Genomic DNA, 26,792 nt, shown 5'->3' with positions numbered 1-26,792 from the left:
ATAGGTTATACTTGTGCAATCATGTAGAATGTATTTCCATATTAGTGGAAGAAAACTTGAGCCAAAAAAAATTAAGCAAGTGATAAATAGTATGCTTTAGTCTGCATTCAGACTCCATCAGTTCTTTCTCTGGAGAGGGATAGCATTTTTTATCATAAGTCCTTTGGGATTCTCTTGGATCATTGTATTGCTGAGAATAGCTGAGACTTTCACAGCTATTCATTGTACAGTATTGCTATTACTGTGGACAACGTTCTCCTGATTCTGCTTCCTTCACTTTGTGTCAGTTCATGTAAGCCATTCCAGGTTTTTCTGAAATCTGCCTGCTCGTCATTTCTTATGGAACAGTAGTATTCCATTCCAATCACATACCACAACTTGTTCAGCCATTCCCCAACTGATGGGCATCCACTCAATTTCTAATTTTTTGCCACCATGGAAGGAGATGATATAAATACTTTTGTACAAATAGGTACTTCTCCACCCACTCCCCTTTTTAATTTCGGTAGGATAAAGACCTAGTACTGGTATTGCAGGATCAAAAGGTATGTACAGTTTTATAGCCCTTTGGGCATAGTTCCAGATTGTTCTCTAGAATGGTTGGATCAGTTCACAACTCCACTAATGATGCATTAGTGTTCCAATTTTCCCACATCCCCTCCAACATTTATCATTTTCCTTTTCTGTCATATTAGCCAATTTGATAGGTGTGAGTAAGTACTTCAGGTTTGTTTTAATTTGCATTTCTTTAAGAAATAGTGATTTAGAGCATTTTTTCATGTGACTATAGATAGCTTTGATTTCTTTGTCTGAAAACTTCATACCCTTTCATATCCTTTGACCATTTATCAATTGGGAAATGACTTGTAGTCTTATAAATTTGATTCCATTCTTTATGTATTTGAGAAATGTGTCCTTTTATCAGGAGATAATTTGCTATAAAATTTTTTCTCCAGCTTTCTGCTTTCTTTGAAATCTTGGTTGCATTGGTTTTACTTGTGCAAAATCTTTTTTAATTTGATGTAATGAAAATAATCCATTTTATCTTCCTTAATATTCTTTATCTCTTATTTGGTCCTAAATTCTTCCATTATCCATAGATCTGACAAGTAAACTATTCCTTGCTCTCATAATGTATTTATGGTTTTAATCTTTATACCTAAATCATGAACTTGTTTTGACCTTATCTTGGTATATAGTGTGAGATGTTGGTCTATATCTAGTTTCTGCCAAATTGTTTTCCAGATTTCCCAGCAATTTTTGTCAAATAGTGAGTTCTTGTCCCAAAAGCTTAGATTTTTGGATTTATCAAACATTGAATTACTGTGATCATTTACCACAATGTATTGTATACCTATTCTATTCCACTCATCCACCACTCTATTTCTTAGCCAGTACCAGACTGTTTTGATGATTACCACTTTATAATACAGTTTGAGATCTAGAATGGCACGGCCACTTTCCTTCATTTTTTTTTTTTGTTGATTCCCTTGATATTCTTGACCGTTTGTTCTCTTAGGTGATTTTGCTATTAATTTTTCTAGCTCTATAAAATAATTTTTTGGTAGTTTATTTGGTATGGCACTGAATAAGTTAATTAACTTATGTAGAAGTGTCTTTTTTATTATATTGGTTTGGCTTAGCCATGAGCAATTAGTATTTCTAATTGAGATCTGACTTTGTGTGAAAAATGTTTTGTAATTATATTCATATAATTCCTGGGGTTGTCCTGGCAACTAGAGTCCCAGGTATTTTATATCACCTATTTATTGATTTATTGATTTATGAGGCAGTCAGGGTTAAGTGACTTGCCCAGGGTCACACAGCTAGTGAGTTTCATGTGTCTTGAGGCCAGATTTGAACTCAGGTCCTCCTGACTCCAGGGCTGGTGCTCTATCCATTGTGCCACCTAGCTACCCCTTGCCTACTTACTTTAAACAGAATTTCTCTTGCTTGAGGGCTTTGTTGGCAGTGTATAGAAATGCTGATTTTTTTTTAAATATCCTATAACTTTGCTGAAGTTTTTAATTATTTCAGGTAGTTTTTTTGAGTTGATTCTCTAGGATTCTAATTATACCATCATATCATGTGCAAAAAGTGATGCTTTATCTCCTCATTGCCTATTGTAATTCCATTTCTTTTTCTTCTCCTATTGCGTTAGCTAACATTTCCAGTACAATATTAAATAATAATGGTAATAAAGGGCATCTTTGCTTCACCTGTGATCTTATTGGGAAGGCTCCTAGCTTATCCTTATTGCAGATAGTGTTTGCTGATGGTTTTAGATAGATATTATGTATCATTTTAAGGAAAGCTCCATTTATTCCTGTGCTTTCTAGTGTTTTTACTAGGAATGGGTGTTGTATTTTGACAAAAGCCTTTTCTGTATCTGTTGAGATAATCATATTTCTGTTGGTTTTCCTAATATTGAACCAGCCCTGTATTCTTGGTATAAATCCCCTCCGGTTGTAGTGTTTGATCTTTGTGATGTATTGCTGTATGTACAATTTTGTATTGTAGTTTGCTAGTATTTTATTTAGAATTTTTGCATGAGTCTTCATTAGGGAAATTGATCTATAGTTTCTTTCTCTGCTTTTGCTTTTCCTTGTTTAGGTATCAGCACCATATTTGTGTTGTAAAAGGAATTTGGTAGGACTCTTTCTTTGACTATTTTTCCAAATAGTTTATACTGTATTGAGATTAGTTGTTCTTTAAATGTTTGGTGGAATTCACTTGTGAATCCATCCGGCCCTGAAGATTTTTTTCTTAGAGAGTTCATTGATGGCTTGTTCAATTTGTTTTTTCTAAGATGAGGTTATTTAAGTATTCTATTTCATCTTTTGTTAATTCAGGCAATTTATATTTTTGTAAATATCCATTTTGCTTGGATTGTCAGATTTATTGGCATATAATTGGGCAAAATATCTCCTGATAATTCCTTTAATTTCCTTTTCATTGGTGGTGAATTCACTTTTTTCATTTTTGATACTAATATGGTTATCTCTTCCACATCATGACTTTTCCCATCGCAGTTTCGTGGCTCAGTATAAGAAATTAGACTAGAGTTTTGTGGAAGCTGAAGGTGACATGCAGAGATCAGCAGACAAAACAGAAAAAGTTTGGAAACTCAGAAATGCATAAAGCATGTATAATATCAACACAAATCTTACAGTAAAGTATTATAAACATCCCATGAAAGAAAAAGAAAAAATTCAGGCTTACTCTCTGGTATGAAAGGAGGGTCAAAAAATTTTATGCGATTTTCTCAGATTGTAGGGGCACTGAGCCCCTAACCTTTGCAATATGGAAGGGATAACTGTAATTTGATTTTCTTCTTTACTTTTTAAAATCAGATTAACCAAAGGTTTATCTGTTTTTTCCCCCTGTAAAACAGTGTTTTATTTACTAGTTCAATGGTTTTCTTACTTTAAATTTTATTAATTTCTCCTTTGATTTTCAAGATTTCTAATTTGGTTCTCAATTGGGGATTTAAAATTTTTTTTTTTAGTATTTTTTAGTTGCATATCCAATTCATTGATCTACTCTTTCTATATTTTATTGATATGTGTTTAGAGATGTAAATTTTGCCCTAAGTACTGGTATTTTTGGTTATGTTGTCTCATTATTGTCATACTCTTTAATGAAATTATTATTTTCTGTGATTTGTTATTTGACTCACTCTTTAGATTAGATTATTTAGTTTCCAATTAATTTTTAATCTGTCATTCCACATTGAATGTAACTTTTATTGCATTATGATCTGGAAAGGATGCATTTAATATCTCTTCTGCATTTGGTTGTAAAGCTTTTATGCCCTAATACATCGTCAGTTTTTGTATAGGTGCCATGTACCACTGAAAAAATGGTGTATTGCTTTCTGTTCCCATTCAGTTTTCTCCAGAGAGCTATCTTATCCAACTTTTCTAAAATTCTGTTCACCTCCTTAGCTTCTTTCTTATTCATTTTTTGGTTAGATTTATCTGGTTCTGAGAGGAGAAAGTTGAGGTTTCCAACAAGTACAGTTTTACTGGCTATTTCCTCCTGTAAGTCATTTAACTTCTCCCTTAAAAATTTGGAAACTATGCCATTTGGTGCACTGTATTGATATTACTTCATTGTCTGTGGTGCCTTTTGTCGAGATATAATTTCCTTCCTTCTCTCTTCTAATTAGATCTCCTTTGCTTTGTCTGAGATCATGATTGCTGCCCCTGCTTTTTTTTTACTCCAGCTGAAGCATAAGTAGATTGTGATTGAGTCCCTTACCTTTAATCTGTGTGTGTCTCTGTGCTTCAGATATGTTTCTTGTAAACAGCATATTGTAGGATTCTGGTTTTTAATCCTCTCTGCAATCAGCTTTCATTTTATCGAAGTTCATCCCATTCATATTTATAATTATAATAGCTAAGTATTTCCCTCCATCCTATTTTTCCTTCTGTCTCTCTCTCACCTTTCACCCTGTCCCTCCTTAGAGGTATTTTTACTTTTGACCATTGCCTCCTCCAATCCTCTCTCCCTCATAGCAGTGTCCCTCCCTCCCTTCTTTTATCCCCATCACTTCCTACTTCTCTATAAGATAACAGAGATTTCTATACTCAACTTTGTGTGCATCTTATTCCCTCTTTGAGCCAATTCTGATGAAAGTAAGGTTCAAGCCTTGCCCACCACCTCCATCTTCCCCTCTACTGTAATAGCTGTATGTAAGTAGCATTCCCCTTTTCTGTGAGTTTGTTTACCCCATTCTGTGTATCCCTTCCCTCTTCTCTCAGTGCAATTTTCTTTCTTACCCCTTAATTTTTTTTATATCATCCAGTCAAAGTCAACAGTGATAAAGTTGTTTAGAATTACAAGTACAATATTTTTGTGTTGGAATATAAAGTTTTACTTTATTGAATTCCTTATATTTTCTCTTTCATGTCTACCTTTTTATGCTTCACTTCAGTCTTGTATTTGAAGATCAAATTTTCTGCTCAGCTCTGTTCTTTTCATAATGCTTGAAAGGCCTTTATTTCATTAAATGCCCATTTTTCCCCCTGAAGAATTTTACTCAGTTTTGCTGGGTAGGTTATTCTTTGTTGTAATCCTAGGTCCCTTGCCTTCCAGAATATCATTCTAAGCCCTCTGATCCTTTAATGTAGAAGCTGCTAAATCCTGTGCAAGCTTAGCTGTGGCTCCACTGGAGGCAAGCAAGTAGTCTAGGGCTATTCTGTTATCTAGAACTACTTTTGCTAAGGAATCCAAAGATTGCTGGATTTCCTGGAGACCATAAGCTGTCACATTTGCCAACTGGTGAATAGTCTCTGAAAGGTTAAAGAGAAGTATGTTCATGCTGTAAGTTATACCAGGACATAAGACAGTGTGCTCCCTTTTTAAGAGACCAGAGGACATTTCCCCAAAATCGATGTTTTACCTTTAAGTTAGAGACTGTGGGCTGTTTGGCATTGAAAATGGAGAAGGGCAGTGCTGAAAATCCGAGGATACACACCCCAAAGTCCTTGTAGGATGTCAAACATTGAGTGACCAAAACAGTAGTTCTGGGGTCTTGCCATGTGTTGGCACTTCGTTTCACCTTTTCCCCAAAATTCTTGTCACTAGTGGTATCTGCACAGACTGTGGTGCAGGTCAAAAGATTAGCAGAAACTCTTTCAAGCCCTTCTCCACAGGGGTGTTAACTTGTCTAGTGGTCTTGCAGCTTGTCTCCCAAGTATGGGAATATTCCCCTGTTGAAAAGCAAGGTGTTGATACAGACAGAGTGGCCCATAGAGAAATGGCAAGCATAAATGGAGTGGCATAAACTTCTGAGAAAGTCATATTGGGAAGGGGGGGCTTTGTGGAGATGAGCAGCCACTGCCAGGAAGCTTGCAAGCCTTCCAGCAGCTCCTAAGGACCGAGTTAGGGGCGTGGAGGTCAATTTAGATTTTAAAATCACAAAAAGATTTAGTCTGGTCTGGGCCACACTCTTGAGGGCACGAGTCAGGGCCCAGAGGACAGTCATAAAGGGGCTTAACAATCAAACTATTATCAGAGATCCAGAGTCTACAAAATCTATCCATGCCTAGAAAAGTTTGAAATTGTTTCTTAGTGGCTGGGACAGCGAATTCCTGGCCCAGAAACTTTACAGATGCTATCTGAACTTTGTTCAAAGAGACCCTATAGCCTTGAGTTCCCAAGAAATTAAGCACTCCTGAGGCAATGGGCAAAGAAACCTCCTGGGTGGGGCTACAAATACAGCGATAGGAAAATACTTTAGGGTCTTGGAGGTGAACAATGGCTGGGGTGGCAAAAGTATCCCAAATTGTCTCCCACACTTCCAGAGGAACGTGGGGAGGTCTGGCACACAGAGGGAAAAGGGAGATGGGAGCCTTAACTAGAGAAAATTGGCTCCCCAACTTCACCATTAGGTAGAGCATAAGGGAGGAGTGTTTAAACAACAGATTCTCAAATAGGCAGGGGGAGGGGTATGTGTGGAGACATCCCTCAGTTGCCTCTGGAATGCCCATGACCGGATGGGTCAAGGAGCGAATAGGGCCAGAGTAATTGGTTAAAGCAAAGAACATAGCCATGAAAAAGTGGGTAACCTTACCTTCAGCCTCAGTTTCTGCCCAGGGCTTGGCGAGGGAGATAGAGAAAGTGGGAGTGTTGCCCGGATCCAGGTTCCTTTGTCCTCCTCAGTCTTGAGAAGACTGGAGGAGACAGGGTACTGGGGGGCTGCTCTATCACTTCTCCTACCTCAGGGACAGTTCTTCTACCAATGTCCCTCCTGGTCACATCTTGGGCAAGGTCCTGGAGGTGTCCATCTTGGGGGCTTCCTCCAAGAGGGTGCTCTGGAGGGGCACTCCTTGGACCAGTGAACCTCCCAGTGGCCTCCTCTGCCCAAATTGCTGGGCTTCCTCCGAGAGGGTGCCCTGGAGTTAAACTCCTTGGATCAGTGACCCTCATGGTGGCATCGAAGGCAAGTTTTCCCACTGCCCAAGTTGCCAGGAACACCCTTGGGTCTTTCCCTGACCATGGCAGCAGCCAGGAATCGAGCATGTTCTCTGTCTCTAGCCCTCTGCCTGCGTTCTTTCTCCTCTGCTGCAACTAGGTCCCTGTTGTTAAAGACTCCAAAGGCAATCTCCAATAACTGAGTCTGAGGCATTTGGGGTCCCATTGCCAATTTCTGTACTTTCCTCCTAATATCTGGGGCAGATTGGTTAATGAAATACATGCTAAGGATTGCTGCCCCTTCTGTAGAGTCAGGATCTAATTTCGTATACTTTTTAATGCCTTCTACTAGCCTATCTTGGAAAAGGGCAGGGTTTTCCTTTTCTTCCTGAGTAATTCCCTTAATCTTTTGAAAATTTACCTGCTTTTGAAATGCTGTTTTCATGCCTTCTAACAGGCAAATTATCATGTAGTCTCTCTTTCCCCTATCCTCCCTCTTCTGATAATCCCACTCCGGATCACTAGCAGGAACAGCAGCTATTCCTGGGGAGTATTTTGCGGGGTCATTGCTAGCCAAACGATCCCCCAAATTTTGGGCTTTTCCTAGATTCTCTTCCTCTCCTCAGGGGTACAACAGGTAGAGAAGAGGACATGCAAATCACCCCAAGAAAGTTCGAATTGTAGGGACACATCCCTGAAGCCCTCAGTAAATTTAGTGGGATCTTCAGAGTATTGACCCAGTCTTTCCTTAATCTGGGTGAGGTCTGAAATGGAGAATGGAACATGTACCCTAAGTGTCCCATTAGAAGAGGCAGGTACTTCCCTTAAAGGAAAAAGCCCTGAAGGCCCTGCGGGAGCAAGGGCTTGTGGGGAAGGGAGGTAGGAAGTGCTACTTCTCATGAGTGAGGGACTGGAAAGTGCCGGCTGGACTGGTAAGGCCGAGGAATCTGGCTGGCAAGGGGGAAGATTACCTGACACCGGAGGAGGGGGAGGGATCAGGGGAGAAGATGCTACTGCGATACCCTTGTCTGGAGCCTGAGGAGGGGCCCCGTCGAAAGTAGAGGTCAGTCGTGGCTGAAGAAGAGTTTGAGATTTAGCAGTGCTTCCCGGTCAGGGAACCATATGAAGAGCTCTAGTGGTTTTGGGGTGCCCAAGATTGCAGTACTGGGCCCTGATGAATGAATTCAACTCAAATCTTCTTCAGCCAGAGGAAAAGTTTATTAGTGATAAATCACAGAGGCCAGGTGATGCCCGTAAGGACAGGTGGGCATGAGAGGTTCTCAGCCTTTTGGGCCTGAGATTCTCAGCTAATCCAATAATTCTTAAATTATCTCTCCTGGATCTATTTTCCAGATCAGTTGTTTTTCCAGTGAGGGTTTTCTTCTATTTTTTCATTCTTCTGGTTTTGTTTGACATATTCTTGATGTCTCATAGAATCATTAGCTTCCCACTTGCCTAGTTCTAATTTTTAAGGAATTATTTTCTTCATTGCACTTTTGTACCTCTTTTTCCATCTGGCCAATTCTACTTTTTTTTTTAATATAAATTTATTTATTTTTAGTTTTCACTTCCACAAGTTTTTGAGTTCCAAATTTTCACCCCCATCTACCCCCTCCCCCCACCCCAAGATGGCATGCATTCTGAATATCCCTTCCCCTAGTCTGTCCTCTCTTCTATCTCTTCCACCCTTCTCTTATCCCCCTTCCCCTTCTATTTTCCTGTAGGGCAGGATAGACTTCTGTGCCCCATTTCCTGTATTTCTTATTTCTCAGTAGCATGTGAAAACATTTTTTTAAACATGTTTTTAAAACTTTAGGTTTCAAATTTTCTCTCTTCCTCCCTCCCCACCCACCCTCATTGAAAAGGCAAGCAACTAAATATAGGTTATACATGTGCAGTTATGCAAAACATTTCCATAGTAGACATGTTGTAAAAAACTAACTCTATTTCCCTTAATCCTATCCTGCCCTCCCATTTATTCTATTCTTTCTTTTGACCCTGTCCCTCCTCAGAAGTATTTCCTTCTGATTACCCTCTTTCCCAATCTGCCCTCCTCTCTATCATCCCCCTGCTCTCTTGTCCCCTTCTCCCCCTATTTTCCTGTAGGCTAAGACAGATTTCCATACCCAATTGAATGTCTATGTTATTCCCTCCTTAAGCCAAATCCTCTGAGGATAAGATTCACTCATTCCCTCTCACCTTCCCCTGTTTCCCCTCCACTCTAAGAGACTTTTCTTTTCTGTTTTTTTTTTGTGAGATAATTTACCCCATTCTACCTCTCCCTTTCTTCTTCTCTGAGTATCATCCTTTCTCATCCCTTAATTTTATTCTCCAGATATGACCCCTTAATCTTCAACTCACCCTGTGCCCTCTATCTGTGTATCTACATACACATACGTACAATTTTTTTTCCTCCAACTACCCTAATACTGACAAAGTTCTCATGAGTTATAAATATCATCTTTCCATGCAGGAATGTAAACAGTTCAACCTTAATAAGTCTCTTATGATTTCTCTTTCCTGTTTACCTCTTCATGTTCCACTTGAGTCCTGTATTTGAAAGTCAAATTTTCTATTCAGCTCTGGTCTTTTCATCAGGAATGCTTGAAAGTCCTCTATTTCACTGAATGACCATTTTTTCCCCTGAAAGATTACACTCAGTTTTGCTGGGTAGGTGACTCTTGGTTGTAATCCTGTCTCCTTTGCCCTCCAGAATATTATATTCCATGTCCTGTGGTCCTTTAATGTAGAAGCTGCTAAATCTTGTGTTATCCTGATTGTGTTTCCACAGTACTTGAACTGTTTCCTTCTGGCAGCTTGTAATATTTTCTCCTTGACCTGGGAACTCTGGAATTTGACTATAATATTCCCAGGAGTTTTCCTTTGGGGATCTCTTTCAGGAGGAGATCTGTGGATTCTTTCCATTTCTATTTTGCCCTCTGGTTCTACTATATCAGGGCAGTTTTCCTTGATAATTTCTTTTTTTTTTTTAGGCAGTTGGGGTTAAGTGACTTGCCCAGGGTCACACAGCTAGTAAGTGTCAAGTTTTTGGTCTGAGGCCGGATTTGAACTCAGGTACTCCTGACTTCAGGGCCGGTGCTCTATCCACTGTGCCACCTAGCTGCCCCTACCTTGATAATTTCTTGAAAGATGATGTCTAGGCTCTTTTTTTTGATCCAGGCTTTCAGATAGTCCAATAATTTTAAAATTCTCTCTCCTGGATCTATTTTCCAGGTTAGTTGTTTTTCCAATGAGGTATTTCACATCGTTTTCTAATTTTTCATTCTTTTGGATATGTTCTACTGTGTCGTGATTTCTCATAAAGTCACTCTCTTCCAATTGCTCTATTCTAATTTTTAAGGAAGTATTTTCTTCAGTAATCTTTTGGACTTCCTTTTCCATTTGGCCAATTTTGCTTTTTAGGACATTTTTCTCCTCATTGGCTTTTTGGACCTCTTTTGCCATTTGGGTTAGGCTCTTTTTTAAGGTGTTATTTTGTTCAGTATTTTTTTGGGTCTCCTTTAGCAAGCTGTTGACTTGTTTTTCATGATTTTCTTGCATCACTCTCAGTTTTTCCTCTACTTCTCTTACTTGCTTCTCAAGATCCCTTCTGAGCTCTTCCAAGGCCTGAGACTGATTCATATTTTTCTTGGAGGCTTTGGATGTAGGAGCTTTGACTTTGTTGTCTTCTTCTGGTTGTATGTTTTGATCTTCTTTTTCACCAAAGTAAGATAATATGGTCTGACTCTCTTTTCCCTGCTTGCTCATGATCCCAGCCAATTACTTGAGTTTTAAACTCTTTGTTATGGTACGAATCTGCTTCCAATGTGGAGAGTGTACTTCCCAAGCTTTGGGGGTTTGTACAGCTGTTTTCAGAGATACTTGTTGGGATCTGTAAATTTTCAGTTTTTACAAGGTGGTATGATAAGGGGCAAGGTGTTTACTCCTTTCCTGGCTTGTGACCACAAGTATTCCTTTCTCTCCTGTAACTGTGAGGAGGGGTTCCTGTCCACAGCCACTCCAAGCTCTACCACGCCAGTGCTCCTCCTTACCCCACCACTGCCGCCCAGAACTGTGACCCAGATCCAAACACGGGCAAAGCAAAAGATTCCTGGCTCAGCACTGGCAAAGAGATCCCTGCCATCCCTCTCTGATCAGCCACTGGATTCCTCCTCAGTCTGTGGGGCCGAAGCTTGGGAAGCAGCTGCCACACCGCCCCCGCCCCAGGCCACGCTCTTGGGGAATGGAGCTGAGACCCTGCCTTCCTTTCTCAGCACTGACAGAAACAGACTTTTCCCACTGACCTTCTAATTTGTCTTTGGCATTGGTGGATTGAGGAGTATGGAAACCACTATAGCTGCCCGAGATTCATTCCTCTGAGGCCTGCTCCAGGGTTGCTGCAGCCTGCGTGCCCACACTGCGGCCTGTGCACCCACACCGCGCTGCGCTCAGCCCGGCACGATACAACTTTCTGATCAATCATCCAGGTTGTTTTGGGCTGGAAATTAATTTCACTCTGTCTTTTTGTGGGTTCTGCTGCTTCAGAATTTGTTTAGAGCCATTTTTTTATGAACGTTTGGAGGGGTTTGGGGGAGAGCTCAAGCAAGTCACTGCTTTCACCCCACCATCTTGGCTCCGCCCTCCCAATTCTAAGGAGTTGTTTTCTTCAGTGAATTTTTGTACAGCTTTCCTCATTTTTTGTGCTTCCTTTACCCTTCATTGACTTTTTTTCCGTGATTCTATTGTAGTACTCTCATTTCTTTCATAGCTTTTCTTCTTCTCTTATTTGATTTTAAAAAATACTTTTTGAGCCCTTTCAGTTCTTTTTTGGTCCTGACACCAGTTCATGTTTTTCTTTGAGGCTCAGCATGTAGCATGTTGTCCTCTTCCAAGTCTGTGCCTTGATTCTCCGTGTCCTCATAGTATCTTTCCATGGTCATGTCTTTTTGTTGTTGTTGTTTGCTTACTTTTTCCAGCCTCTTTTGCGACTTGTAACTTTATGTTGAAGTTGGGCTCTGCTCCGGTAGTGCAGAGGGCAGCGGCCCGAGTATCTTATGCTGGGACTTGATGGTCTTGCTGCTGGCCGGCACTGGGCGTAGAGCCTCGCTGCTGCCTCGCACCAGGGTTGAGGGCGTGTGACCTCCCTGCTGTCTTTCTTCGGGGCTCTGGGTCTGGCTGCTGGCCCACTGGGGGTGGTCTGCTGCTGACTTGGTTGGGCATTGCTGGTACTGGACTGTGCTTCCTCCCACCCTGCTGAGATAGACCTTTCCTGCTGACCTTCTAAGTTGTCCTTGGCTTCACCACAACAAAATTTGTTTCCAGGTGTTATTCCAGAGTTGTTTGAAGGGGGATTTTGGAGAGCTCAGGTGAGTTCCTGCCTCACTCTGCCATCTTTGGATTTGGCAATATAGGAAAAAAACAGTCATTTGGGTATGTTTAAAAACAATAAAAATTGTTCCTCATTCTTTTTTTTTTTTTGGTGAGGCAGTCGGGGTTAAGTGAGTTGCCCAGGGTCACAGCTAGTAAGTGACATGTGTCTGAGACTGGATTTGAACTCATGTACTCCTGACTCCAAGGCCAGAGCTCTATCCACTGCGCCACCTAGCTGCCCCACCCTCATTCTTTAAAAGTTGTTACAGAATGGTTTCTCATGACTTTCTGTCTTTTCTTAACAGGATGAATGCAGCTATGAATTGGAACTTAGACCCTACTTACAAATAGGAGATACTAATTCAACATCAAGTGTTCTGAGGAATAAACATTCTTCTTCTGCCTCTGCCAACACTGCTACTCTACAAAAACCTTCAGTCAAAAGGAATATGAAACAAAATTGTTCATCTTCATTAATAGATTTTGATGAAGAATGTGCCCAAGAATTTAAATCTGATAAAAACTTTTATTTAAAAACCAAAGTCCTTAAGGAAATGACAAAAGATCAGCTTAAAGCAAGCAATAATGACAACATTAGCAATTCCTTAATGTCTGAAGTACATTCCACTGTTAGTTGTAACTTTCAGGAAGCACCACCAGTTGATAAAGTGTCATTAGATATAGACAGTGTTCATGGTCAACTATGTGGACTGTTAGTAGAGTGCGCGTCAGTAGATAAATCTGAAAGTTCATTTGATAGAAACCATGTGGAATCTGGTTATGATGATTTTACTGATGAAAAAAAAGTTATTTCAGCGGGCACGTTTTATCTTTCAGAAGAAAATCCTTATTTACTTAAAACAGCTGCTCAGTTGTGTGACAACTGTCCCTTACTGACTAAAGAAACACTTAACAATGTAGAAAGATTTTTATCTCAGTCTCCTCCTCCTCTAGATGCACTTTATCTTTGAAAGATGAAGTCCTAAGGACATCATCATTTAAAAATTTACAAGATGATATATCCAGTTATTCTGCTATGATGCTTGATGGACCAAATTGTGATGAACATGAGAGTGAAATATACAGACATGTAAAAAATGGCAAAGTAGCAGCTGTCGATCATGCTCAAGTCAATGCATCTCCTGAAAAGTGTGTAGTTCAGAAAAAACACAGTGGGGTTTGTAAGACACTCATGAAAAAATTAAGTATTGAGCAAGGTCAGGAAAGACAGTTTTCTGAAGATACTGATTCTGAACTTAATCCGATGAGCCCTCTTTATGTGGAAAATACCTCTCGATGTTTATCTTTATCAGATGGTGCTATTACAAGTGAAGTGGTACACGTATCTCCATTTCACGTTTCTGGTGCGTGTTTGCTAGACTCTGATTCAGAAACCAAAACTCCGTTGGATCACAGTACCAAGATTGGAACTTCTCTTGAAAATTTGGAAGGAGTAGGCAAGGAAAAAACCCAGAATGATGATGGCATTTTTGACTGTTCTAAAGAGTTATTCTCTATTAATTTTGATTTGGGATTTTGTAGTCCAGATTCTGATGAGGAGCAATCAGAGCTGGCAAAAGATGTAAACAAAAATGGCCCTACCAATACCACACAGGAAGCTACAGATTACGGCCCAAGGAAAGAATGTACCCCAAGGACTTACAATAAAAGTGATATTAGAAGAAGCATTTCTACAACATTGATGCCACAAAATCAGTATTCAAATTGCATGTTTTCTCCACTGAGCACGACAAAAGAAAAAGAATTTGAGTCTCCTGGTAATTTTTCTGCTTCCTCAATTTCTTCACCAGTAGGAGAAAATGTTATGAGCACTCCACTCTGTAAATTAAATCCAATGAATTCATTCTCTACTATGACACAAGACATACATGAGTTATCAACTACCAAGAAAAAAGTAAATCTAAGAGGCATTAAAAAAATCTTGAATTCCACTTTTGAAAAAGTGGGAATTACGATAGAAAAGACTGAAAGCAATGAACAGATTAACTTGTTTGAATCTTGCCATTATTCTGATGAAGGTAAGGTTATACCTTTAAGGAATGAGTACTTTATTAGAAATAATAAATCCAGGAAAATTTTATAACTTTTAGAAATTTGTACACCTGAGTCACATATGCTGTCCCTCATTACCTCCTGCTTTGGACTATAATCGTCTCCTAGTCTTTGTCTTCTCCAATCCATTTTCCATAACTGTCAAAATAGTCTTAGTACATCATTCCCTTGCTCACTAAATTTCATTGTCTCTGTGTTGCTTATGGGATTGAAAACATGCTCTTCAATCTGGCACGTGTGGCCTGCTACACTCTGGTTTCAGCTTACTTTTCCAGACATACTTCACATTTTTCTTCTTTGTGTTTTTTGTGTTTTAGCCAAACTGAACTACTAACTATTTCCTGAATTGAGTATTCCATCTTCCACCTCCATGCATTTATACAAGCCATTTCTAATTTCTGAAATGTACTCCTCTTATTGCCACCTTTCAGAATCTTTATTATACTTCAAAACTCTACTTCCATTCTATATCCTCTATTGCTATTGGTTGCTAATGTTTTATCCTTAAGTACTGTAGCCTACCAGTAGACTCTCAGTTCCTTGTGGTAAGAAACCATTTTACTTTTACATTTCTGTCCGTAGTACCTAGTATAATGCCTTTCACATTGTAGAGTCTTAATAATAATGTATTGAAATTAAATTTAATTATAAATTTGGTGCTTCATCATACTTGGTTCTTTGAAACAATGATATTTTCTAGAACCATATCAATCAATAGATAATTTATTTTGTGCCTAACATGTACAAGGAGGACATTATTCTTTGTATTGGTGGAAGTACAAAGAAATATGGATCCCTGTTCTCAAGAAGTTCATCTAAATAACTAAATTAGGTTATCCATATGAAAATGTGAATTATTGGTACAAGGCAGTAAACTATAAAGGTAGAATAAATGGTCAAAACAATGAGTTTAGAAATGTCAAGTGTGCCTTTAAAAGGACATAGACAGTCAGTTAAACAGAGGGTTGACATAGTCACAGAAGGGAAAGATTACGAAAATTAAAAGTGAGTTGAGGAACAGTAAACAGACTAGTTTAACTGAGCTTCTGTGTAAGATTTGTAAATGTGTACACTTCAGTATATAAGGGGATTGATCTTAGGAGTATTGTATTAATCTGTTTATAGTTTGAAATAGAAAAATAAATTGACTAATGTTTGGTAATAAAATTTTAACAGTAGAATTTGTAACCTCATTTGTAGACTATTTTCTTATAGTATTTGTAGGGGGAGTGTGTGTGTGTGTGTGTGTGTGGTGTGTGAGAGAGAGAGAGAGAGAGAGAGAGAGAGAGAGAGAGTGTGTTTTAACTTCCCTTTTTCTGGTTTGGATAAAACTGAATTTCATGACATTTCTTGCGTTACCTATCCTCTCTTCTATATTTGTCACCACTTAGGAGATATTTTAAGTTCCTTCTCTTCTTCATTTTTCCCCTAGTCTATTCCTTTTTCTCTCACTTTCCCTTTTGAAAACCAACAAAATAGAAGAAAATCACACCCAGGCCCAGTTTACATCTTTATTTCTCTTTCTAGATTTCTCTTGTCTCCCACATTTGTGTTTCATAAATTTTAAGTAGCTCTGGTCTTTTCATCAGGAATGCTTGGAAGTAATCTTTATTATTTAAGATTGCTTTTTTCTCCCCTTCAGCATAATACGCAGTTTTGAAGAGTAAGTTATATTTAGTCGTAGGCCTTTTTCTTCTCCCTAACTTAGCAGAGTTCTCACAAATATACTTTGGGGCCTTGTGGCTAACTGGCTTATACCGCATATAGTCCAGGCACCATCTGTGATCCTTGGAGTCTTTGGACTCCATGAAGTAGGTGAAAATGGTTTTGCCACTCTGCTGGTCTACTACCCAGCTGACCTTAACCAGTGCCCAATATGCTTATCTTGCATCAGGCCATGCTTGGGGTTGAGGTCAGGGGAGCAGTGTGTGGCCTAGGGTGGCTGGCCTCATTTGAATCCTAACCTTGGATGGTGGCTATAGCAATCTTCACTTTGTTCTAATATTGGTTTCTCAGTGAATTATTGAGATTTGTTGGCTTTCTTGTATATTTTGGGGAGTTTACTATATAGGTAATATTTTCTGTCTTCTGTTCTAAGCTCTTTTTTTCCATTTTCCCCTCAAAATCTCTAATGTACTTCTATAGATTTTGTTTCATTTTTTTCTGTCCACTCTTTGAGTTCCTTATTTCTATGTTTTCTGAGATTTTGCTTTTACTTGTGGGGTTTGGGAGTTTGCCTTGTGGGCTTCTCTTAACCCATAGTATTTTTTCATTGTATTAGGAGTTTTCTTCTGTTGACTCATGTCACCAGCCTCAGTTTCTAGTTTGGAACTTTGTCCCACATCAAGATTACATTCCTTCCTTCACTCTCAGATGGGGTGGCTGAGACCTAGGGTTCCCCACCCCCCCATTCCACGATTCTTGCCTGGGACAGGGAGTTGGTCCCATCCTCTGCCTCAGTTCCTGGTTTCTCCTTCCATCTTACGGTATCCCAATACAGGTGCTGGCCTTCCTTAGTCTCTTCTCCTTCTTGCATAGTCACTGACAGAGAATTGACTTTTGTCTCCTGCAATTGTCACAGGCCCTGGCTAGATATTAGAAGCTTTGGGGTCACTGCAGTACCCCAGGGTACTTCTGTCTCCTTGATTCCTTCGTGTACCCATTCAGTATTGGAGGTCATGTGTGTTTTATGCTTCTTGGAGCATCTCTGATGTGGACTGCCCAGTTGTTGCACTGTTGTACTTTCCCTGGGCAGACACTTCATGGGAGCTGTCTATATTTCTTGCCGGTTTGGGGCTTCCTGGAGGGCCACGAGACATGCACACACTGTCCATTTCTGTTCCATCTCTCCTTGTTCACTGACCTACTAGGATCTTTATTTCTTTTCCTCTTAGGGCCCTAGCTGGCCATGGTTAAAATCCCATTGGCTTCAGGCCTCATTTACTAGAAATCACATTGCTGCAAGTTTTTTTTATTTTGCCCCTGAGCAAAGTGCTTGTGGCATCTTTTTATGCTGTTCTGGACTGAATGGAGGAGCCTCTTGTTTTTCCTTTTTGTGTTATTGATCACTGCTTCATCTTTCACCTTTCCTTTTTTCCACGGAGTTTCTTGGGGAACCTTGGCTAAGCTACAACCTGTCATGTTTCCTCCTTTACCAGAAACACAGCTAACTCTCTTAATGTAGTGTTTAGCCATTTATCAATCAATGGGTACCCACCTTTTTCTAGTCTCGCTCTACTGTAAATAGTGCTGCTATGACTTTTGTCATATTTTGGGCATTTCTTCCCTCCCCCCTCCTTTTTTAACTTCCTTTGAGTATATTCTCAGCAGTGAAGAGTCAAATGGTATGAACAGCTTAGTGAGTTTTCATATAGAATTACAATTTTTTTCCAAAAATTTTCCAAAATTTCTAAAAACCTTTCATACCTCCAGTACTAGAATGGTAATTGCTTGCATTCCTGCAATACCTTCAGTTTTTTGTGCCATTTTGCCATTTTTTGCCATTTTGTTGCATGTGAGGCAAAACCTCAGAGTTTTTAAAATTTTAATTTCTTGAATGCTTTGAAGCAGTCTTTTATATCGTTGTTCATAGTTTACAAATTTTTTTTGAAAATCATTCATATACTTTGACTTCTTGTCTACTGTTTCCTTACATATTATATATTTCCTTATATATTTTGTGTGTGTATATACATATATATCTTATATGTCATTATACATCTTTTATATTTTGTCAGATATTTGATGCAACGATATTTTTCCCAATTGACAGTTTGCCTTTTTATCCTAGCTGCATTAATATTTTTCATGCAAAGATTTTTAAATGTTATGTAGTTGAAAGGATCTTTTTAGGTAGTCAAAAATGATGTTCATTCATTCCCTATCCCTATTTCTTTTTTGGTTAGGAATTCTTTCTCACAGTTGTAGAAGTTACTTCTCATTCTGTGCCGCTAGACTCTATTTTTCTATTTCTTCCTTTTAAGAATACAGTGTGTTGGGGCAGATAGGTGGTGCAATGGATAGAGCACCAGCCCTGAAGGCAGGAGGACCTGAGTTCAAATGCGACCTCAGACCAAAAACTTGACACTTACTAGCTGTGTGACCCTGGGCAAGTCACTTAATCCCAATTGCCTTAAAAAAAAAAAAGAATACAGTGTGTGGTACCTGGACATAGTACTGCTCACCTGTAGACCCTGCTACTGAGGAGGCTGAGAGGGGTAGGGAATCACTTGAGAGGGAGTTATAAGCTGTAGTAGGGCCTATGCCTGTTGATTGAATACAAAGTGAGGTGCCAATATATTGAGTTTCTGGTATTGGGGAACCTTCATATTGATTGAGGAAGAGCTAATGGATCCAGGAGTAGGTCAAGGCTTCCATGAAGATAAGCAGTGATGTGCCTATTAAAATGGCCTTTTATAGCCTGGACTTCTAGCACTTCTAGCCTGGGCAATCAGAAGACCCAGTCTCCCCCGCTATCTCCCCTTGCCCCCCAATACAATGTATGGAAAGAACACTAGATCTGGGTTTAAATTCCAGCTCCGCCTCCTTTTCTCTGTGACCTTGGTGTAATATCTTAGCGCACCTTCATCTCTGCAGTGAGAGGATTTTAATTAGGTAGTCTTCAAGGGCTTTTTCCAGCCCTAAATTTTGTGCTGCTATATGCTTATTTCATAAATAAAAAGTATGTATTTTCCCCGTGATTGTTAACCATTTTAGTATTTTTTTTTCTGCAGGAAATAGCATTGGAAGTGAAGAGGATGTGGTTTTCCAAAGAAAGAGTAAAAAGGTGAAAAAGGATCATCTGAAATCCCCCAAAGTGAGTTATTTAACAAAAGCAACAGTGTAATCAGTTGGAAAGTTCCATTTCTTTCTAAAGAATGTTATCTTTTAATTTGTTTGGATAGGTTGGGAAGAGCAGTGATGTTGAATCTCCTCTTTGTGCTGTTAAGAAATGCAGACGCCTACTAAGTACAGTAAGTTGCTATTCAGCGAAATTGACCAAATCTAGTTATAGTGACTACCAATTACTTTTATTTTCTTTCTGGGTTTATCTCATTTGTCTTATTTAAAATTATTTGCATAACTGAGACGTTGAGTAGAACAAATGCCTTTTTACTTTTGTCTCCTCTTATTCCTTCAAAGATTTACCACCTTGGAAACCATTTTGCTTAGGAAAATATGTATATAATTCTTGAAATTTTTATTTTCTCAAGGACTTTTGGACCTTGTTAGTAGTTTTATTTGCGTTTGACTCTTACCATCCTTGAAAAGGCCAGTTGTGTAGTGAGATTCATGTGACATTGTATCTCTCGGTTTAGAGTAGACCTATATTAAAATATCATACACAATAACATGTGACTCCCCACTGACTAATTAGAGTGTGAGCACTAAAGTAATTACCTCAGAGCCTGGCACGTACATAGTAGGCACTTAATAAATGCTTGGTCCCTCTCTTTCTTTTTCATGCTGAACATGTGCCAAAGTCATCCAAAATTGTCAGACTGAAAGAACCTCATTGAAATGCTTGTTCACAGAGCTCCATCTAACTCCTAGACTAATTCCTTAGTCTGGTTTTTATCACAAATTACAAATGTTACAAATCCTGAAGTTCTACTTTTTTTTTTTGATGGTTGTATTCTAGACTGCTACGTAGCTCAGTGGATAGAGCACTGGGCCTATAGTTAGGAAGACCTGAGTTCAAATCCAGCCTCAGACACTCACTGGTTTTGTGACCTTTGGCAAGTCACTTAACCTCTGCCTTAGTCTATTGGAAAACGAAACGGCAAACCACTCCATTATCTTTGCCAAGAAAACCCCATATGGGGACATGAAGAGTCAGACACAGTTGAATAACTGAAAACAAATTCTAGGCAGTCAGCAAAATGGACTGTTGGCATTTGTTTTTGTTCCTGTGAGTAAAGAAGATATGAGATAGATTGTTTTGCTTTCTGTATCACATTATCATGATGTTTGGCACTTAGGTAGCACTTAATACTGATAATTTGGTTTTCTTCTTCCTTTTTTAAATTAAATTAACCAAAGGTTTATCTATTTTATTGTGTGTTTTTTTTTTCATAAAACCAGCTCTTAGTTTTATTTATTAGTTCAATGGTTTTCTTAGTATCAATTTTATTAATTTCTCCTTTGGTTTTCAGTATTTCTGATTTGGTGTTTAATTGAGGATTTTTAATTTTTTCTTTTTCTAGTTTTTTTAGTTGTATGCCCAATTCATTGATCTCTTCTTTGTCTATTTTACTCATGTAAGCATTTAGAGATATAAAATTTCCCCTAAGAATTGCTTTCGCATTATTCCATAAGTTTTGGTATGTTGTCTCGTTATTGTCATTCTCTTGAATGAAGTTATTGATTGTTTCTATTAGTTGTTTGACCCAATCATTTTTTAGGATTAGATTATTTAGTTTCCAATTATTTTCTAGTCTATCTTTCCATGGCCCTTTATTACATATAATTTGTATTGCATCATGATCTGAAAAAGATGCATTTAATATTTCTGCCTTTCTGCATTGGATTGTAAGGTTTTTATGCCCTAGCACATGGTCAGTTTTTGTGTAGGTGCCATGTACCACCAAGAAAAAAGTATATACCTTTCTAACCACATTCAGTTTTCTGCAGAGGTCTACCATACCTAAATTTTCTAAATTCTGTTCACCTCCTTAACTTCTTGTTTATTTTGTGGCTAGATTTATCTAGTTCAGAGAGGGGGAGGTTCAGGTCCCCCCACTAGTATAGTTTTGCTGTCTATTTCTTCCCGTAACTCTCTGAACTTCTGTAAGAATTCGGATATGATACCATTTGGTGCATATATGTTTAGTAATGATATTACTTCACTGTCTATGGTGCCTTTTATTTAGCAGGATGTAGTTTCCTTCCTTATTTTTTTTAATGAGATCTATTTTTGCTTTAGCTTTGTCTGAGATCAGGATTGCTACTTCTGCTTTTGTTACTGCAGCTGAAGCATAATATATTCTGCTCTAGCCTTTTACCTTTACTCTCTGTGTATCCCTGTGCTTCGAAGGTGTTTCTTGTAAACAACATATTGTAGGGTTGTGGGTTTTTGTTTTTTGTTTTTTTAGAATTATGGTTTTAATCCACTCTGCCATCCACTTCCATTTTATGGAAGAGTTCATTCCATTCACATTCACAGTTGTGATGAGTACTGTTATCTTTTTCTCCATCCTATTTCCCCGCTTATTTTTCTCTCTCCTTTCTCCCTTTCCCTGCCCACTAGTGTTGTGCTTCTGACCGCCACCTCGCACAATCTTCTGTCCCTTGTATCAACCCCCTCCCTTTTCTTTCCCCTCTCCCCTCCTACTTCCTATAGGGTAAGTTGGATTTCTGTACCTAACTGAGTATGTTATTCCCTCTTTGAGTCAAATCTGGTGAATAAGGTTCAAACAATGCTCATCTCTGTCCATTCTTTTCAGTCGTTGTGCCTCTTCATGTGATATAATTTACCCTTTTCTGCCTCTTCTTTTCCTCTTCTCCCATTACAATCCCTTTTCACTTCTTAATTCGATTTTTTATCATCACGTTAAAGTCTGCTTATACCCACACACTCTGTCTATGTATATCCCTTCTAAATGTTGTAATAGAGTTCTCAAGATTTACAACTATCATCTTCCCAGGTAGGGATGTAAACAGTTTCCCCTTATTGAATGATATTTTTTTTTCCTGTTTACATTTTTATGCCTCTCTTGAGTCTTATATTTGAAGATCAGATTTTCTGTTGAGCTCTGGTCTTTTCATCAGGAAGGTTTGGAAGTCCCCTATTTCATTGCATATCCATCTCCTCCTCTGAAAGATTATGCTCAATTTTGCTGAGTAGTTGATCCTTGGTTGTAATCCAAGCTCCTTTGCCTTGTGAAATATCATATTCCAAGCCCTCCAGTCTTTTAATTGAGAAGCTGCAAGGTCCTACATAATTTTGAGTGTGGTTTCATGATATTTGAATTGTTTCTTTCTGGCTGCTTGCAGTATTTTCTCTTGACCTGATAATTCTGGAATTTGGCAACAATACTCCTTAGCATTTTCATTTTGGGGTCTCTTTTGGGAGATTATGGTTCCCCGAGCTGCAGTTTGTCGGTTCCCCTGGCTGTACCAAGGCATGCGGGGCCTCCTGGTGTTGATGCTTGTCTGTTCCACCACCCTGACTCTCAGGATCTCGTACTTGTTTGCTGAAGTGAGGCTTGCTGGGACACTTCGCATCCTATACTGTTCCCCTTCTATCTTAATCTCTCAAGACTCCTGGGCTAAAAGACTGCTGCACCCTATCTTTCTGTTGGCTTCGCTGTTCTAGGATTTTTCCTTAGAAGTCAATACAGAGGGCAGCTAGGTGGCCCAGTGAATAGAGCACCAGCCCTGGATTCAGGAAGACCTGAGTTCAAATCTGGCCTCATACACATAACACTTACTAGTTGTGTGACCCTGAGCAAGTCACTTAACCCCCATTGCCCAACCCGCCCCCCAAAAAAAGTAAAAAAAAAGTCAATACAGGAGAGTGAGGAGAGCAACTTACTGCTTACTCTGCCATCTTGGCTCCTGGAACTCCTCAGTCTGTTAAAAAGCTTTTTAATTAATGTAATCAAAATGATCCATTTTGCATTTCATAATGTTCTCTATCTCTTGTTTGGTCATAAATTCTTCCTTTCTCTATAGATCTGACAGGTAAACTATTCCTTGCTCTCCTAGTTTGCTTATAGTATCAGCCTTTATGTCTCAATTGTGTATCCATTTTGACCTTATCTTGATATGTGGTGTAAGATGCCTGGTTTTTGCCATACTCTTTTCCAGTTTTACCAGTGGTTTTTTCAAATAGTGATTCCTTATCCCAGAAGCTGGAGTCTTGGTTTATCAAACAGTAGATTACTATAGTCATTGACTACCATGCCTTGTGTACCTAACTTATTCCGCTGATCCCACCACTCTATTTCTTAGCCAGTACTAAGTAGTTTTGATGATTGCTGCTTTATAATACAGTTTTAGATCTGATGTGGCTAGGACACTTTCCCTTGCATTTCTTTTTGTTAATTCCCTTGATATTATGAACCTTTTGTTCTTCCAGATGAATTTTGTTATTATTTTTTTCTAGCTCTGTAGAATAATGTTTTGGTAGTTTGGTTAAATTAATAAGTAATTAATCTAGGTGGCATTGTCATTTTTGTTATATTAACTCAGCCTACCTATGAACAACTGATATTTTTCCAGTTATTTAGATCTGATTTTATTTGTGTGAAAAGTATTTTGTAACTGTGTTCATATAGTTCCTGGGTTTGTCTTGGCAGGTAGACTTCCAAATATTTTATATTGTGTACAGTTACTTGAAATGGAATTTCTTAACAAAGGTTCTTTTAAAATGAAATTTGCTCCTAACTCTTTCCAGTATCTTTCAAGGAATATTGTTTTAAAGAAAGAGAAGTTCATTTCTATCTTTTTAAAAAATTTTAAATATAAATTTATTTTTAGTTTTCAACATTCACTTCCACAAGTTTTTGAGTTCCACATTTTTGCCCCATCTCACCCCTCTCCCTACCCCAACATGGCATGCATTCTGAATATCCCTTCCTCTAGTCTGTCCTCTCCTCTATCTCTCCCCCCTTCTCTTATCCGCTTCCCCTTCTGTTTTCCTGTATGCAGGATAGACTTCTTTACCCCATTTCCTGTATTTCTTATTTCCCAGTAGCATGTGAAAACATTTTTTTTAAACATATGTTTTTAAAACTTTAGTTTTCAAATTTTCTCTTCCTCCCCATCCACCCTCATTGAAAAGGTAAACAACTCAATATAGGTTATACATGTGCAGTTATGCAAAACACTTCCATAGTAGACATGTTGTGAAAAACTAACTCTATTTCCCTTAATCCTATCCTGCCCTCCCATTTATTCTATTCTTTCTTTTGACCCTGTCCCTCCTCAGAAGTATTTCCTTCTGATTACCCTCTTTCCCAATCTGCCCTCCTCTCTATCATCCCCCTGCTCTCTTGTCCCCTTCTCCCCCTATTTTCCTGTAGGGTAAGACAGATTTCCATACCCAATTGAATGTGTATGTTATTCCCTCCTTAAGCCAAATCCTATGAGAATAAGATTCACTCATTCCCTCTCACCTTCCCGTTTCCCCTCCACTGTAAGAGACTTTTCTTTTCTGTTTTTTTTTTGTGAGATAATTTACCCCATTCTACCTCTCCCTTTCTTCTTCTCTGAGTATCATCCTCTCTCATCCCTTAATTTTATTCTCCAGATATGACCCCTTAATCTTCAACTCACCCTGTGCCTCTATCTATCTATCTATATATACATACATATAATTTTTTTCCTTAACTACCCTAATACTGACAAAGGTCTCATGAGTTATAAATATCATCTTTCCATGCAGGAATGTAAACAGTTCAATCTTAATAAGTCTCTTATGATTTCTCTTTCCTGTTTACCTCTTCATGTTCCACTTGAGTCCTGTATTTGAAAGTCAAATTTTCTATTCAGCTCTGGTCTTTTCATCAGGAATGCTTGAAAGTCCTCTATTTCACTGAATGACCATTTTTTCCCCTGAAGGATTATACTCAGTTTTGCTGGGTAGGTGATTCTTGGTTGTAATCCTATCTCCTTTGCCCTCTGGAATATTATATTCCATGCCCTGTGGTCCTTTAATGTAGAAGCTGCTAAATCTTGTGTTATCCTGATTGTGTTTCCACAGTACTTGAATTGTTTCCTTCTGGCAGCTTGTAATATTTTCTCCTTGACCTGGGAACTCTGGAATTTGGCTATAATATTCCTAGGAGTTTTCCTTTGGGGATCTCTTTCAGGAGGAGATCTGTGGATTCTTTCAATTTCTATTTTGCCCTCTGGTTCTAATATATCAGGGCAGTTTTCCTTGATAATTTCTTGAAAGATGATGTCTAGGCTCTTTTTTTGATCATGGCTTTCAGATAGTCCAATAATTTTTAAATTCTCTCTCCTGGATCTATTTTCCAGGTCAGTTGTTTTTCCAATGAGATATTTCACATTGTTTTCTAATTTTTCATTCTTTTGGATTTGTTTTACAGTGTCTTGATTTCTCATAAAGTCACTGTCTTCCAATTGCTCTATTCTAATTTTTAAGGAAGTATTTTCTTCAGTAATCTTTTGGACTTCCTTTTCCATTTGGCCAATTTTTCTTTTTAGGGCATTTTTCTCCTCATTGGCTTTTTGGACCTCTTTTGCCATTTGGGTTAGGCTATTTTTTAAGGTGTTATTTTCTTCAGTATTTTTTGGGTCTCCTTTAGCAAGCTGTTGACTTGTTTTTCATGATTTTCTTGCATCACTCTCATTTCTCTTCCCAGTTTTTCCTCTACTTCCTTACTTGCTTCTCAAATCCCTTTTGAGCTCTTCCAAGGCCTGGGACTGATTCATATTTTTCTTGGAGGCTTTGGATGTAGGAGCTTTGACTTTGTTGTCTTCTTCTGGTTGTATATTTTGATCTTCTTTCACCAAAGTAAGATAATATAGTCTGACTCTTTTTGCGCTGCTTGCTCATGATCCCAGCCAATTACTTGAGTTTTAAACTCTTTGTTAATGTAGGAGTCTGCTTCCAATGTGGAGAGTGTACTGTCTCAGGCTTCGGGGGTTTGTACAGCTGTTTTCAGAGATACTTGTTGGGACCTGTAAATTTTCAGTTCTTGCAAGGTGGTGTGATAAGGGGTGAGGTGGTTACTCCTTTCTTGGCCTGTGACCACAAGTACTCCTTTTGGTCCTGTAACTGTGAGGAGGGATTCTTCTCTACAGCCACTACGAGCTCCTCCACACCAGCGCTCCTCCTCACCCCAGCACCGCCACCCAGAACTGTGACCCAGATCCAAACACAGGCAAAGCAAAAGATTCCTGCCTCAGCACTGGCAAACAGATCCCTGCAATCCCTCTCTGATCAGCCACTGGCTTCCCCCTCAGTCTGTGGGCTGGAAGCTCGGGAAGCAGCTGCACCCCCTCCCCCAGGGCCACGCTCTTGGGGAATGGAGCTGAAACCCCACCTTCCTCTCTGAGCACCGCAGAAACAGACTTTTCTCACTGACCTTCTAATTTGTCTTTGGCATTGGTGGATTGAGGAGTCTGGAAACCACCACAGCTGCCCGAGATTCAGTCCTCTGAGGCCTGCTCCAGGTTTGCTGCAGCCTGTGCGCCCATGGGGCGCTGCTCTGCGCTCCCAGCCCGGCCGCAATACACCTTTCTGATCAATCGTCCAGGTTGTCTTGGGCTGGAAATTTGTTTCACTCTGTCTTTTTGTAGGTTCTGCTGCTTCAGAATTTGTTTAGAGCCATTTTTTGTGAGTATTTGGAGGGGTTGGGGGAGAGCTCAAGCAAGTCACTGCTTTCACTCTGCTGTCTTGGCTCCGCCCCCTATTTTTATCTTAATAGCAATCAATCACCAACTATGCTTACTGT

General features: G+C 39.1%; 1 protein-coding gene across 1 annotated transcript in view; it reads left to right on the top strand.

The window, feature by feature from the left end:
• Window positions 1–26,792, top strand: part of FANCM (FA complementation group M) — a 115,048-nt gene that overhangs the window by 65,385 nt on the left and 22,871 nt on the right. The window contains 4 exon segments of the mRNA XM_020986412.2: window positions 12,597–13,254; window positions 13,257–14,330; window positions 19,098–19,180; window positions 19,269–19,337. Of these exon segments, the coding sequence (XP_020842071.1) occupies window positions 12,597–13,254; window positions 13,257–14,330; window positions 19,098–19,180; window positions 19,269–19,337 (1,884 nt within the window).

This window comes from Phascolarctos cinereus, unplaced genomic scaffold (assembly GCF_003287225.1).
Source record: "Phascolarctos cinereus isolate Bilbo 61053 unplaced genomic scaffold, phaCin_HiC Scaffold_3;HRSCAF=262, whole genome shotgun sequence".
Classification (NCBI taxonomy): Eukaryota; Metazoa; Chordata; class Mammalia; order Diprotodontia; family Phascolarctidae; genus Phascolarctos; species Phascolarctos cinereus.
The sequence above is the reverse complement of the archived record's forward strand: the minus strand, read 5'-3'. Positions and strand labels throughout refer to the sequence as shown.